This window comes from Strix uralensis, chromosome 23 (assembly GCF_047716275.1).
Source record: "Strix uralensis isolate ZFMK-TIS-50842 chromosome 23, bStrUra1, whole genome shotgun sequence".
Taxonomy (NCBI): domain Eukaryota; kingdom Metazoa; phylum Chordata; class Aves; order Strigiformes; family Strigidae; genus Strix; species Strix uralensis.
Window position 1 is genome coordinate 5,424,480 of NC_133994.1, and position 14,651 is coordinate 5,439,130.

General features: G+C 46.4%; 1 protein-coding gene across 1 annotated transcript in view; it reads left to right on the forward strand.

Annotated features, from left to right (window-relative positions):
* Positions 1-5,180, forward strand: part of PEX14 (peroxisomal biogenesis factor 14) — a 79,568-nt gene extending 74,388 nt beyond the window's left edge. Inside the window, exons 8-9 of the mRNA XM_074893203.1 lie at positions 973-1,064; positions 3,330-5,180. Of these exons, the coding sequence (XP_074749304.1) occupies positions 973-1,064; positions 3,330-3,795 (558 nt within the window). The 3' untranslated portion in view covers positions 3,796-5,180. The remainder of the gene's footprint in view (positions 1-972; positions 1,065-3,329) is intronic.
* The last annotated feature ends 9,471 nt before the right edge of the window (positions 5,181-14,651 follow it).

Below are 14,651 nucleotides of genomic sequence, written 5' to 3' on the forward strand. Positions count from 1 at the left end.
CCCATGGCTACAGGAGTTGCTAGAGTGATAGGATGGGTTAACTGTAGGCCATGATCTGTCTTTCAGAATGTTCCTCCTCACTGTTCCCAATGTTCTCAAGTTCCCAAAAGGCTGGAAAGAAAGATTGCCAAAAGTGTTATCTGCAGCATGTTCTCCTCACTTGTTACCTTACTCTAATTTCTGCCTGATATCCCATAGCAATTCTGATCAGTGCTGACAGCAGCTGCACCAGGCTTCCATGAGTTGCTTATCATCTTTCCCCACCAAATTGCATTCATTGCCTTGAAATATCCAAGAGACAGCGCCTACTCCAGCTGCTTCCTGGAGATACAATCTGGTAACTCAAGCATAGCTCTAATTCTTCAGATCTAGTAGGGAAGATTTTTGCAACTTTCAAGCATCAATTTATCAGCCCACCTCTAAACATCACAGAGTGCAGATAATCGATCCTTTATTTCATGATTTAGGAGAAACGAACAGATGGTTTTAAAATAGTTGTTAATATTTGAATCTGTTGCCTCAGCTAAGTGTGGTCACAGGAAAGTAAAGGACCTGATTCAGTGTAACTGCCACTGCCTTTCAGGATCCAGTTCTAGTTCTTCTTCTGTAGAAATCATTCATTAGATCAGAGCCAAACGATTTAGTTTACTTCCTTTTGTATTATTCTCTGTCTGATATGTTGGTGGAAAAAATCCTATGTAGACCTAGCTTTGTCTGAATTCTTACAAGTGCTGGCCTCCTTCTAATCCATAAAGAAAGATCCCCTTGAGATGTTTCAGCAATGCTTGTGCATGATATGTTGGAGACAAGATTAATTAGTCCTCCAGATGGAAAGCGAGTATTTGTATAGTCTTAGCACCTTGAGACAATTACCATTTCTGAACATCATGGGGATCCATTCAGGTCCTTCTTTATTGTGGAAGTTATTTTGCTCAGATATGAGAGATTTAAAATTATTTTTTCATGTTCTAGGCCACAACTTCCACCAACTGGATCCTGGAGTCACAGAATATTAATGAATTGAAATCTGAGATCTACTCGTTAAAAGGACTTCTCCTGAACAGGTATGGATGGAATATGTGAGCAGATTATTGCGTGGGGACAGGGTTGCTTTCTGGGATTTTCTCAGTCATGGAGAGGAAAGGCATTTCCAACAGGAACTAGCTCTATATCCTGTTATTGCTATTTTAGTAATACCACTTTGCACTCCACTATCACTTTCTATTTGCAGGTCTCAAAATGCTTTTCAAACTTGCCTTAAATCACAGAGCGCTTTGGATAATTAATAAGATTTTTCCTTTTTGTTTATGGTAGAAGAATTCTCTGCCATTTACCACAGTCAGGATGCCTCTCACCTAGTCTGAAGTGTTGTCTGCATCCGCACCTGCATTCTGTTACAGAGGGAGTCACTCCTGGACACAGTTCAGCTGGCCTGTTCATGGTTAGGGCATAACCAGGATGAAAAGAATCACACTTCAGCAGAGCCTTTTTCTCTCGCTTAGCTAGCTCAGGTATAGACATCCTATAATGTAGTAGATGTCTGAAATGAGGTGATATAAATTCCAGCCTGTGGGACAGACGTAAGAACAGGGATCAGATCTCAGTTCTGGAGGAAATTCTTTGTTTCCAAGTACATTATTTAAGAATTTATCTAGCTTTTCAGCTATTGATCCTTTCACTCTGATATGACTCTCTTGCCTCCTTCTACATGTAACGAAGTCTTCTCAAGTCATCTGGTTCCTAAGAGATGGACTTCACAGATCAGTCTGAGATTGGACTAGACATGTTCTGGATCTCAGCAAGTGGGATTTTCAGAAGTCTGAAACATGTATTGTCTTTAATATCCTTTTAATGGTTGGACTAGATGATCTTCAAGGTCTTCTCCAACCTAGATGATTCTGTGATTCTGTAAATTCCCGCTACACATTTCATTCCTCCCAGGAGTCACAGTAGAAAGCTTTGGAGGATCGAGGGACACATACTAAGTCTGTTAAGTTGGGTCGTACTAGCATCACTGCTGGGGAGAGAGCGTTACTTAATGACACCTCTTCAGCTATGAGAAAGTTGCTGTTGAGGGATAAGAGCTTTCTGGAAAAAAGAAAACTTTTTGGGGGGTTGTTTTTTAACAAAAAGGCAAATGTTTCTGCAGTGAGGAGGCAGCAGCAACACCGGAGCCAAGAAAATCTCCTGATTTAATTTGTTGATTGCATTTATGATACTGGTTGAATAATGCAGACATTAGCTTACTGCAGTCACAGGAGATGGAGGTTAGTTCAGCAGAGTGCTTTGATAGCTGGTGGTGGCAGCAGGAAGAGGGGGGTGAGAGCAACTACTGTTCCTAATTCAGTCTAAGAAAATGTAATCTGCTGTGTTTGAGTGCTCACTGTAGGAGAGCAGCCAGCTTTTGTCTGCTCTGGTCTTGTCTGTGGCACTAGCCAGCTCACCCAAGGGGTGTGAGGACTCCCTGCCCCACAGCATCCTTTTCAGAGCTTCATCTGATACCTCTTCGTACTCCCGCTTTTCACATACACAAGCAAGGATGCATGGGGAGTACTAGATCAGACATGCTTTTTGCTTTGCTCTTCATGATGATTGACTTTCTTAGGGCACCAGTGCTCCCCGCTGCACTTATATTTGTCCTGTTTGGTACTTGGATTCTCCTATTAGGGCTGGGCCACTATCAAATCCTTAAAGGCCACCTGGAAAGGACTTGAGGACAGAGCCGCCAGCTTTCTCAGCTGGTGCAAGCTAGTGTGACTCCATTCGAGTCAGAGAAGCTGAACCAGTTTGTGGCAGCCAGGACCTGGCCCAAACATGTAAAGTGCACGCTGGGACTAGGAGATGGGCTCTGGATTGTGATGAGCCAGGATGCTCAGGATTGTGAGAGCCAGGTGGTGAAATTCCTTGGCTCAGGCACAAGAACCTGGTATGTCTGACTTCTTGCTCCAGTGGGAATTTTCTTTACTGATTAATTAATAATTGCTTGATAAAGGGGCACCCATGTCTTTCCACAGGCAGCATTCCTGAGTGCTCACTTACTCTGTGAAATTGGCCAAACCAGATCATTTTAGTACTTCAGATTGCCCAGCTGTGGTATTTCCCCTGTGTGCAGGCTCGATTACTGGGTGCTTGTAAAGCACTTTGAGATGCTGGCTGAAGAAGTGAAGTGGCCTTGGTTTTGCTCATTTATGGCAAAGGAGACTTGCAGTTTCAGTCTTGCTCTACATGGCTTCCCCAGTGCAAATACCATTCTTTCTAATGATAACCCCTCAGTGTTTTTAATAAAAGCCCCTTTCTCTCCTTTTCTTCCCCTCTTCCCCTCCCCCAAGGAGGCAGTTCCCTCCCTCCCCTTCGGCTCCTAAGATCCCGTCATGGCAGATCCCAGTGAAGCCAAGCTCACCTTCCAACCCTGTTGTTGCCAACCATAATAGCAGCAGTGACATCTCGCCTGTCAGCAACGAGTCTACCACCTCGTCACCAGTCAAGGAGAACCACAGCCCTGAGGGTTCGAAGGTCAGCTGCCATCTGCTGAGCACGGAGGAGGGCAACAAGGCAGTGATTGACGTCAAGAGCCAAGTGCGGATGGAGGTGCAGGGAGAGGAGGAGAAAAGGGAAACTAAAAGGAATGAAGAGGAGGAAGAGGACGATGAGGATGATGATGTTAGCCATGTGGATGAGGAGGAATGTCTGGGTGTCCAGACTGAGGACCGGCGAGGAGGGGATGGTCAGATTAATGAGCAAGTGGAAAAGCTACGAAGACCTGAGGGGGCCAGCAACGAGAATGAGATTGACTAAGGCACCCCGGCTTCTGCTGCTGCTGCTGTACATCCTCCCTAGCCTCCTGCACTGTCCCCGGTGCCTCTCCCATTTTGTGGAGAGAAGTGCCACCATCCCGTCCAGTGATTCTCCCATGATTGACCTTGAGCAGGGTCGTGATTGCCCAGAGAACCAGCTGGGCCCTGCTTCACCACAGGGCTTTGCAGTGTTGCAGTGGCTTCTTCTCCCCTCCCAGACCCACCTTCCCCCCCTGAGCTGGGGTCACTGCCTAGGCTGGAAGACCAATCGCCTTACCATGCACCACAGCTACAGAATAAGTCCTCTTACAAAAACACCATCTCTCCCAAAACAGTCAGCCTCTTTGCTGCATCCTAGAGTCCTTCTATCCAATTTCAGAAACCAACCTGTCCTGAGCTCTTTGATTTCACAAACCTTTAATCCCCATGTAAAACCCAAACCAGTTCTCTGTTTCCCAAAAATAACCCTCTGTTTTATTTCTCAAACTCCTTGATATTCTGTTGCCAAAAAAGGAATGTTTTAACCCTGAATTCCTCACCAGATCTCAATCTTGGCTCTTCCAATCCTTATGTCAAGCCTCAAATTCCTGAAACTACCTAGCATCTAAAAACACTAAATTTCTGTGGGGTCCAAAGAACACTATTTCTACCCCACAGACGTACACTCATCAAAGTGGCCTCTTGCTAGGGACCAAGTCCAGGTTTCACGGCCACAGTAAAATCCATGAGAACAGGTGGCTTTGTTACTGATTGCTCCCCAGTAAAAGAAGGCTTTGAAAGAAGTTGATTCCACTCATCCCAATTATTACCCTTCCTCCTCCAAAGACAAGGAGCTCACATCAGTTTTTGACATCTTACATTTTATTTATAGCTACCCTGAATGAACGAATGAATGAGGTGGTATCAGATGCTGAAATAGTTGGTTAATTCTGAATCTTTAGGTTTTTAGCCTGTTTTTCTCCCGAAATGAGGAGAAAACCCATCTTAAATGATCAGCTGAGATCTGTACCTCCCCAGTGACAGGCACCTGCTTCAGCAAAGCAGTCTTTACAGAAGAGAGAACAGTTCCAGCTCTGACGTTAACCACTGGCCCTTCTTGCCCAGTCCAGCCTTTTTTTGCCCCATTGGGGCTCTACACAAATTAAAACGGTGAATTTTGAAACCTCTCATTTGCAACATTGTGTTCTCAGCTGGTAAAATGGTGGTGTCCAATTATATTATTCACTGCATCAGAGCCTCTTAGCAGAGCAATTCTTGTAACAACTGAGTCTCACTGTCCTCACCAAGCAAGTGTGCTCGTCTGTGTGATCATGTATAGATTTCAAATATAAAATACGATTGTATATAATTGTAATAAATATGAGTTACCACTATTTAACATCAGGCTATTACTGGATTACTGTGGCTCTTATTTTGGGGAGAAATATGCATGCAGGGTGGTAAAGGGAGGGAAAGGGACTATTTACAGAAATTCAGTGCTTACAAAATGTTTTCTGAAGGACATTTATGGTTGATTTTCTGACTGCTCCAATACTAGGTTATAGCAGCAGGAGGCAGTGTAGAGAGCAGTGTAAGTGCAAGATAAGGTGCACTATAAATAGCTCCAGCCACACTGTAATGCTAGGTTGCCTCCGATGTTGCAGAGGGTGAGATGGATGTGTCACCCAGTGAGGGAATGCAGCTATTGTGGCTGCTTTTCCTCCCGGCAGGAGGCTCTGCAGGGTGCAGGATGCACATCCCGCTCCGTTCCACCCTGGCAGCAGGAGGTGCTGAAGGGAGCATGTGAGAGATCCCACGGCCCCTCGGGCTTATCTGCCAGCAGGGATCTGTGCCGGATCCCGTGCCTGGGCTAGTCCTGCCACGCCAGTACAGAAGCCACTGAAAGAAATGGTGTGCAGCAAGTGATTCATAGCTACTGCAGTCCCATCTTTGTTCAACAGAAGTATTTGGCTCTCTTCTTAAAAATGAGGGATTTACTTGATTCCTCAGTATTTGGGTGTCTGGTACACAGTGACATTTTCCTGCTCAGGGGGAGCGAAAGGGACCTTCATATTACTGTATTTAGACCTGCTGCTGGATGTGATGATTTCTCATTCCATAAATGGACGAATATCTTCCCCAGGAGTGAGTGTGTGTGTGTGTGTGTGTGTGTGTGTGTGTGTGTGTCTCTCTCTCTCCCCCCCTCTCCCTCTCAGTCTCTCCGCTGTTTAACGTTCACAAAGAACGTCACGTTTAGCTAAAACAGGGCAAATTTGAAAGTGTTTAAAAGGAAAGGCTGTTCTTAAGAGGTGGCACTTTTCATTTCTCCAAGCCAAGAAAGCCTGTGAAAAGAAAACACAACTGAACGCAGGGATGTGATGAAAAAGTATTGTCCTGCCTGTGTACATTTCATATACATAGAAGGTTTTGAAAATAGAAAGTGCCTGGACAACAGCAGTTGGTGAAATGTGGAAAATATGTTGCTGAGGTATGTGCCTTGCAGAGTGACTTACGAGGTTTACAGTACAAGCATCCCTGTGGGTTCATTTTTCCCCCCTTTTCCTCCATGTTGCCAGTGTTCAATTCATCTACCTCAAGATTTCTGGTGCAGTTCTCTTCAACTGCCCTTTTCCCTCCCTTAGTTTTCGCTTCTTACAACCTTTGCCAATTCACTAGGTCTCAGTTTTTTCTTTCCTCAACCTGATGAATCCCAGAAAACTCCATCTTGGCCATTGTCGCTCAAAAAATCTAACTCTGGGCCTCTGGCTGCTGATGGGGTGTTTGTGTTCTTTGTTGAAGAGATCCAAACCACCAGCAGAAAATTTGGAAGAAGCCAGACCTTCGAACCAGCAGGTATTGTTGTGAATCATGAGTTTTAGTCCTCTTGTCTTGTGTTCCTTGTCTTTCCACCATAGCAACAGTTGTAGGGAGAGTATTTTGATCCTTGTGAACCGTATAGCCCAACTGCTAAATTGTAATTTTTTTTCTTTTTTTTTTTTTTGCTAGAAACAAACTTCTTAGATTAGCTGCCCTGTGAAATGTTTAGCCCACTGGCCAGTAGGCACTGAGAATGGCATCATATTAGCTGAAAGGTGACCAGGTAGCAAACCTTTTTCTGCAGAACAAGACAGACAGCAGCAGCAGTTACCCATTGTCTGGCTTATTCAAGCGCTCTGTGTAATCAGCCTTTGTTTTCACACAGGAAGAAGAATAACAACACCCCGATTGGTGAGTTCAGTGGGTTCGTAACATGGTTTCTATAGGCCCTTGACAGCGTATGGGAAGCAGGTGAAGGGAGTTTCCTCATTTGAGGAATGTTTCAGTGTGTCATTTGAGCACTTTCAGTGACACCTTGTGAGCCTGTGCTCTCTCCTAAAGGAAATGGTATCAGGCTGGTGCATTTCAGTAATTTGAGGATATAAAAGCTCCCTTTTCAATAGCTGCAAAAGAACCGTGGGGAACTCAAAAAATGTGATGAAGTGGGAAAGGATTAAGGGAGATGTTGCCTCATTGTCTTTGTCCAACCTTTCTCACCTCCAGATGTGACAAATAAGTCCTATGCGCATCTTCATCAGAAGCAGGAAGATTTTTTTTTTTAATTGCCTTTTGTGTGTTGGGGGTGTAACCTAACAGTGTTTGGGATCAGAAGGAAGAGGGTGGACTGTAGGACTCCTTGTCATCTTGCCGCTTTGCTGCTTGATGTTTTGCAAAGTATTTTACTTACAAGTGTGCCTCAGTTTCCACGTGTGATGGTAAAAAATACTGTCTGGTAAATACAGAGATGTGACAAAGCCAACTTTGGGAGCTGGGTTTCATGCTCGGTCGTGCAGCTCCCACAAAACCCACAACCCCCATGAACTGTGCCGCGGAGCGAGAGCCCCGGCCACCGTTGCTGGCTGGGCTTTGACCTGAGAGCAGAGCCCGGCTGCAGCACGCCACACAGCTGTAGCCACTGTCCCCTGATAGCCTGGACTGCACAGCTGCGTGAGAGGAGCTGCCCTCCCGCCCTGGAGCAGCCTGCCTTGGCCAGTCAGCCCCCTTGCCCTGGCTTGGAGGTGGACATTTTAGATCTGGCCTTTGCTTATAGCAACTCGGGTTCTTCTGGCAAGTAAGTGCTTTTTAATAACTATGTTCTTTCTTGATTTTGTCTTTGTAGAGTGGGGGAACTAGCTGTGTTTCCCATGGCTAAGGGTGAGGTAGCTCTGGGGTTTGTTAGAAGGTTTTCCAGAAGGTCTATCCTGATGAGTACTGGTGGAAGGAAGCATGGTATACGCTGGGCTGCTGCCTGGGGCGGGGAGGGGGCTGGGGAAAAACCCAGTCTGTGTCTACTCCATTGCTTTTGTTTGCAGTGCTTGTAGAGAAACGGAGACTGCCTTTGCTTTTCCTTTGGTGGGGCAGTATGGTGCTCATGGAAAACAAAGACAGCAGGTCCAGAGTAGCTTTTTGTTGCAAACCTGTTGTGTTAAAGTCAAGGTCCCCACGTGTGACTAGGCCCTTCACACCCAGAGGTTGTGGAGCACGTGTTTCCCAAGGGCTTTGACAACAGGAAGCTTTGGAAGGTCCCTTTTGTATGGTGGTGCTTTCTGTTCAGCACAATTTGTATGTGGTGGTGACCCTGCACACCACAAACTGATGTTAAGCTTGAGCTGAGTCTTCCAGGCTGGACTTGACCTCTTATACCATTGAGTGGTGTGCAAGTGCAAAGCAAGAGAGGGGCTTGGCCTCCAGGGTTTAAAATGTAAATAAAGGGATGCTGTGAGGTGAAACATAGGAAATAATTTACCTGAGGGCACAGGAGAGAGCTTCCAGCTTTCCTCCTTTTCCCTTTTATCATCTTATCCTCAGACTATGCTGCTTCCTCAGGAATCAGCCTCTGTAGGCACCTTTAGAGCTGTGTCCACCTATTATGCTGAGGAAAGGCTGGCTCTTACCACTATGTATGCTCTCAAAAAGTGAAATAAAATAGTGGAAATGTACCTAGGGTGAATTTCGGGGTATCGGGGAAGAGGGAAGATGGAAGGCAGGGCCAGACTCCTCCACTTGCTGTGCAGTAGAAGCTCTGAGCTGCGCACTTGTAGATTGAGGGGCTGGCATGGTCTCTCCCAGCTCAGGGAAAAAAACAATCCCATCCCCAAAAGGGAGCAAGCACTAACCTAATAAAGGCACCAGCTGGACGGAGGGAAAACCGGCTCTTTGGAGGAAAAAAAAAAAAACACAACCTCCTTTCATTAGAAAAATAATATATTTCATCCAAATAAGGTAAAAATATTTGAAATGGGGCAGAAGTGAGCACTAGGCAGCATCTGTCAGGCCCTTTCTGAAAAGGGGAAGATTATTAAACTCAATTGAAATTTATTTTTGTAAAGTGTCTTTCAGACTAAAAATCTCCCCAAATGCTTTGCAAGGACTGTTCAGGGGTTCCTTACAATATGGAGCATCTTAGAACACCACCCCTGTTTTCCCACCAAGCCCTTGGTTTCTGCATCTGCTGAAGGATTTAACCCTTCAGGATTTTTTTTTCTTTTATATTTGCACAAATAATGAGAGATGTTTTATGATACTGACTGCAAGAACATGCCTGAGGAGGGATGTGGGGGGATTTGACGTCATTTTTTTCTGTTTTAGGTAAAATACTTGCTTTTCTTTAGGACTGTGTCTCCTGAGTGAGAAGGGGATTGGCTGGATAGGGCTGATTCAGAGGATCTGGATGTACAACTGGCTTATTTGTTGTCTATTTTTCTTTTTGTGTCTGTCACTTTGCCAGCCTGCTTGTATGTCTCTCAGTCACTTTGTCTGCGTGGCGTGTCTGTTTTGTGCAGCATCCCTGTTGTTGGTTTTTCAGTCTTCCGTCATGCCTGCCTGTCTCCTAATGCCCTTTCCTTTTTCTTTCTAACCCTTCAGAAACAGACTGCTTCCAACTTTATCCCTCTGCTTCTAAAAGCTAGTACTGAGGTTTTATCTGTGTGGAGCTGGAGTAACACCTCTTTAAAATTAATTTCTTTAACTTATTTAATTAAACCAGACCAAATTCTTGGGTGGACATTCTTCCATCTCTTTGAACAGATTTGCTGTACTTAGTTTCAACTGATACGTGCAGAGACAAAAGACTGTGCTAAATTGCTGCAGCTTTCCTATGTAGATGAACTATTCTTCGCTTCCTGCCCTCTTACAGTATCAACAGTAGGTTTCATCTCTGTGTGCCTATTTGCCTGCTTACTTGTATGTTTTTGTGCCTGTGCATTGCTGTACAGCAATATCAACGCTTCCACCGCAGCAGCCAGCAAGTTTTGGGTGCGAGATGGAGGTTGGGGCTCCCTCTTGCTTCGCAGTCTCTTCTGTTCCCCGGAATGAGCTAGCTGCAGCCTGGTGTTTTGACTGAAACAGGAACATCACACTATTGCATCTGTTTCTTACCTTTTTTCCCCAACTCTGAAAACTGCAGGCAGAGTCTGCTACTGTGTGTAAAAACAGAAGCATAGTGAATGCCCCGGCAGTGGGTGTCCCCTCCGTGGTTCTGCAGAGGGGACGTGGAGGGGCTGCAGCTGTGCCACAGGTGGCTGCTACCGGCCTCGGCGCAGGACACGGGCAGGTCAATGCGGTGCCACCTCCAGCCACAGGCCAGAGCCGGTTCCCTTCCATCTTGTGGGCACAAGTGGCTCTAACCGAGACACGGCTCGCAGGGCTAGTGCCTCGCAGCTGGAAGGACGGGCTTGCTTCCCTGTGAGGGGCTCTTGGACTTGCTTTGGCCACAGACCAAATGGCTTTGTTTTATCCTCTTTAATGACTCGGACTGTAGGGTCTGATGTTTAGGCAGAGCTCAGCTGTGGCCTGGGATCACAGGAGGGTCCTAGGGGCTGCCGGTGACAGCAAGGGCTCGGGGTGAGTGCTGTTGGCTTCACAGCGAGAGCACAAGGCAGCACCCTGCCCTGTGGGAAGGGAAGGGGGCAGGGAAAGGCTCGGTCTGCCTGTCAGATAAATCTTCGTCTGTTTACTTAAATCCTCAGCGTTTCTTCATTTGTTTGTTTAAGAGTTTCCCTGCCAAAAAAGAGCAAAAGGAAGGAGGGAAGCTGCCTCTGTTGGCCACCCCTCCTCAGCCAGGATGGGTCTGGGGCACTTCAGGGGCAGGAGCAGGACTAGTGGCCAGAGCACGCTGCCTCCCCCAGGTAAGATGCAGGGGTCTGGCTCAGGAGGGGCCATGTTCCAGTCTTCTGAGCAAACGTTTGGCCCTTGTAAGGGAAGATGCGTGTTGGGGACTCCAGTGAGCCCACTTCTTGCCCCAGGGCTGGCATGAAGAACTTGTCATCCCTTCTAACACCTACTGCACCTACAAAGCTGTTCAGTGCCTTTCTCCCCTCTTTGCCCTCAGCTTTTCGGTAGAGATTGTTGCCTCCAGAATTAGGTGATGTCACCTTTCAGGTACTGGTGAAGTTTGTTCAAGACAGCAGGCAGAGACCCAAAAAACGGGTTCAGGTCCTGCCTGAACGCTGGATTTCCAAATAACAGTGTCTGCAACAGAGGGACAAAAGCATCTTGCCTATCCTCACCTTGTTATAGATACCCATAAAACATACCAGGTATAGTAAATATCCCACGTGCGATTCCTTCACAAGCTAGTACGTGCTTTCACTGGAACTGGCATATTTCCCTTGTCCTCACACAAGTATTGGGTAAACCTGGATATTTTGCATGTGCAAGTCTTGTGTACAAATACATTCGTGTATGCTCTCACTCTTTCCAAGTTTGGTCATATTAAATGAAGTTCTGTCTTCATTTGTAGAGAAAGACGGAAATTATTTATTCATATGTGTGTGTGCATGCATGCACGTATGTAAAAATCCCAAAACATTCCCAACAATCTACATGCTTCTTTGTTTGGAATAGGTACAAGATGCTCATTGACTTTCAGAGAATTCCTTAAAGTTCATGTTCCCCTTGAAGATGATGCGAGATTTTATTGTCATGTTTGAAAGCTTCAGTCTTCTATGCAGATTACATGCAGATTGGGGGGGGGGGGGGCGGGGGGATATTTAGTTAAAGCTCCTCTCCTTCCCTTTCCCAAAGAGCTGCTTCTTTATAAGGGCTTCCCACAGTCTTCAAAAAAGGCACCTGTAGGTTTGTGAACAGAATTTTGTGCCTGTGTGCGTGCTGCAACCCAGCTGTGACACGAGCAGTTGATGCAGTCTGTATGTACCACATACCAGGATTGTTGGGGCAGAACTTCTTGAAAAGGGCTTTTGCAGAGCTGTGAAGGAAGTTTTAGAGGTCAAGTGAAGGTCTTGCATTTAAACATTTGCTCCACACTCTCTTGTTCACTTCTGTGTCATAATACTTCTCTCTTGCTTTGTGTTATTATACCCAATGCCCAGTGAAAATATTTTTTCCAGGAAGTCTCAAGGCGTTTATTATCTATTAGCTGGTTGTTATCTGTTAATGGCTGGTTTCTATCTTAGTTCCCATACCTGAGCAACATGGACAGTACCAAACGCTGGCTTAATTAATTTTTTCTGCATTGTGTGAATGTTTTTTTCACTTTTTGTGTCTGTGTTCTGTCAAAATTTCTACTTCTGGCCTCTTGTCCTCTTATAGGCAGGAGGATGTGTTAGAATAACTCTTGCTAGCAGTCTTCCAAGGGAGCTAGAAGTCTCCAGTCCTGCCACCCAAGCAGAGGCATGCCCTATTTTCTCAACAGTAGGTTTCTCTAAAGCTGCAGCAGCATATATGTAGTTCCTTTTCCTGCCCTATGAATTCCCCTGAAACTGGGCTCCTGCGGCCATCTCAGCCACACTCATACCCAGGGGCTTGACTGCCGCTCTTCTGTGCGAAAATCCTGCTCAGTTCCAAACTTGATTCTCTAATCTAGAGGTATAAAGATGGGCTTAACAAACCTATTTCCCTAGCAAGTCTCCAGGTCTTTCTTAATGTCATTATGCCTTAGGAAGCCAGTGTTGAGCATTGGTCCTTGCGAGCTGTAAGTTATGCCCAGTATGTGTTGTGTGTCACAACAGCTGCTTTTCCTCTCGCCCAGTAAGTATCAGAATTCTGAATTTCCTTCTGTCTGGGTGTAGGAGGCATTGTGCTACTAGAGTAAATATCCTCCCGGAGACAGACATGCTTTACTGCATTCTGTACTCAGCTGAGCAAGCTGTGAGGAGTATTTCACGGGGCACATGCTCCAGCTCTGCACACCTGATGGTGACACCGACTGCTCTGCAGTCTGGTCTTCACGGTGCCCCGTGAGCTGGCTGCTTGACTAAAGGGGAGTTAAGTTTGGAGCTGATAAGAACTTCTAAGAAAGATTCCTGCAAATTAAATGAATGGCTACCACAGTGTAGAAGCTGTTCCTTCTAGGTCTGGGACATAAGGAGAGGTGTAACCCAAAGTATTATTTTCCTAGTAATCTCTAAAAACACCCTTGCTAGACTCTCTGTGAGAAGCACTTGGATGAATAGTGATGATTGTCTTTCTGAGCCACTGTGATGGCTGTTACCTTGATTTTGGCCAACACTGATAATCTGCTGTCTTTATTTCTGTCCTTGTTGGCCCTTATGGCTCCAGCAAGGACAGGTCTCCATGTGCTAAGGCTGGACTAGGCATGTTTGGTTAATGACATCTAAAACCCAGGATGATTGGAAGCAGCAGCAGAACCATCTGGTCTCCCATTCTGTGTCCTAGAATACCTTGAATGCTGCTTGTTTATATTTGAGGTGATTGAACTTTTGCTGCTTCTATTGGTTTAAAGTCTTGAATTCTTTGGTGAGGGGAAAGCAGTGCCCCTCTGTTTGAGTTTTATGTTTGGGCTGGTGCCAAGGGATGCTCCCGCTGTGGGTGCCTGTGTTGGTGGGTGCTGCGGGAGACTTGGTAGTGTGCTGAAAAGTGGATATCCAGTGTCTTATGTAAAACAGGCAGTGTAGTTTTGTGGCGATGGGTGTAACTGTAGGGTCCTGCACTCGCAAAAAAAAAATGTTACAGGAGTACGCGTGATGTAATCAAAGTATAATGGCAGCAGCAACTGCCCAGTTTTTGTCGTGATGTTACAACAAGCAGCCTCGCTAGGTCTCTGCTGCTCTCCACGGCTCGTCAACCGCAGGGGCTGGCTGCAGAGCTGCAGTGTCACCAGTTGCGAGGGCTTGGAACGACTGCAATAGTGAGGCTTTGATTTGTTCAACTTGCAGCGTCTCCCATGACTTAGTCATTCTTTTATGAAGTGCAGTCAGAGTTCCACAGAGAGCAGGCAAGTTCCAGCAAGAGCTTTCAAGCAGTGAGTCGTGCTGTTCACGTCCCCTGTCCAGTCCCCCCCCACCCCGCCCCTCCCCAAAAACAAAGTCATGTAAATATCCCATGTGCTGTGGGCAGAGCTCCAGTGAGAACAAACCGCTGTGCTCCGAGGTCGGATTAGGAGTGTGTTCAGATAATGACATCTGAAAACAGGATGGCTGGGAGCTGCAGCAGAGCAACGAGGGGGGCTTTGAAAGAGAGAGGAGTCTAATCCGCTCTGCTAATAAGGAGGCAGCTGCTGCCAATGCATCAGGCTTGGCTGCTTTGCTGCTCCTTGGTTCTGTGGCGGGTGGCAGCGAGGCGCAAAGACCGGGCTGCTTCGAAATGGGGGGGGGGGGGGGGGGGGGGCACCACACCACCCAGGAGGGATTTTCTTTGGGTAAAACAAGACCTTTGACATTGCTCTTCCGCCCATCCCCAGCAGCACTTTGGTGGGACGGGCATCAGAGCAGTGTTTCGTGCCAGGCCAGCGTCTAGGAGCAGTTCCTCTGGCACTGCAGAGGCTGTGATGGAGGCTGAGAGGGGATGGCTACGCAGGCACCCAAATACCTGCCCTGGGCACAGAACCAGTTGCGTTTCCAGGGCACCCAAGCCCGGCCTGAT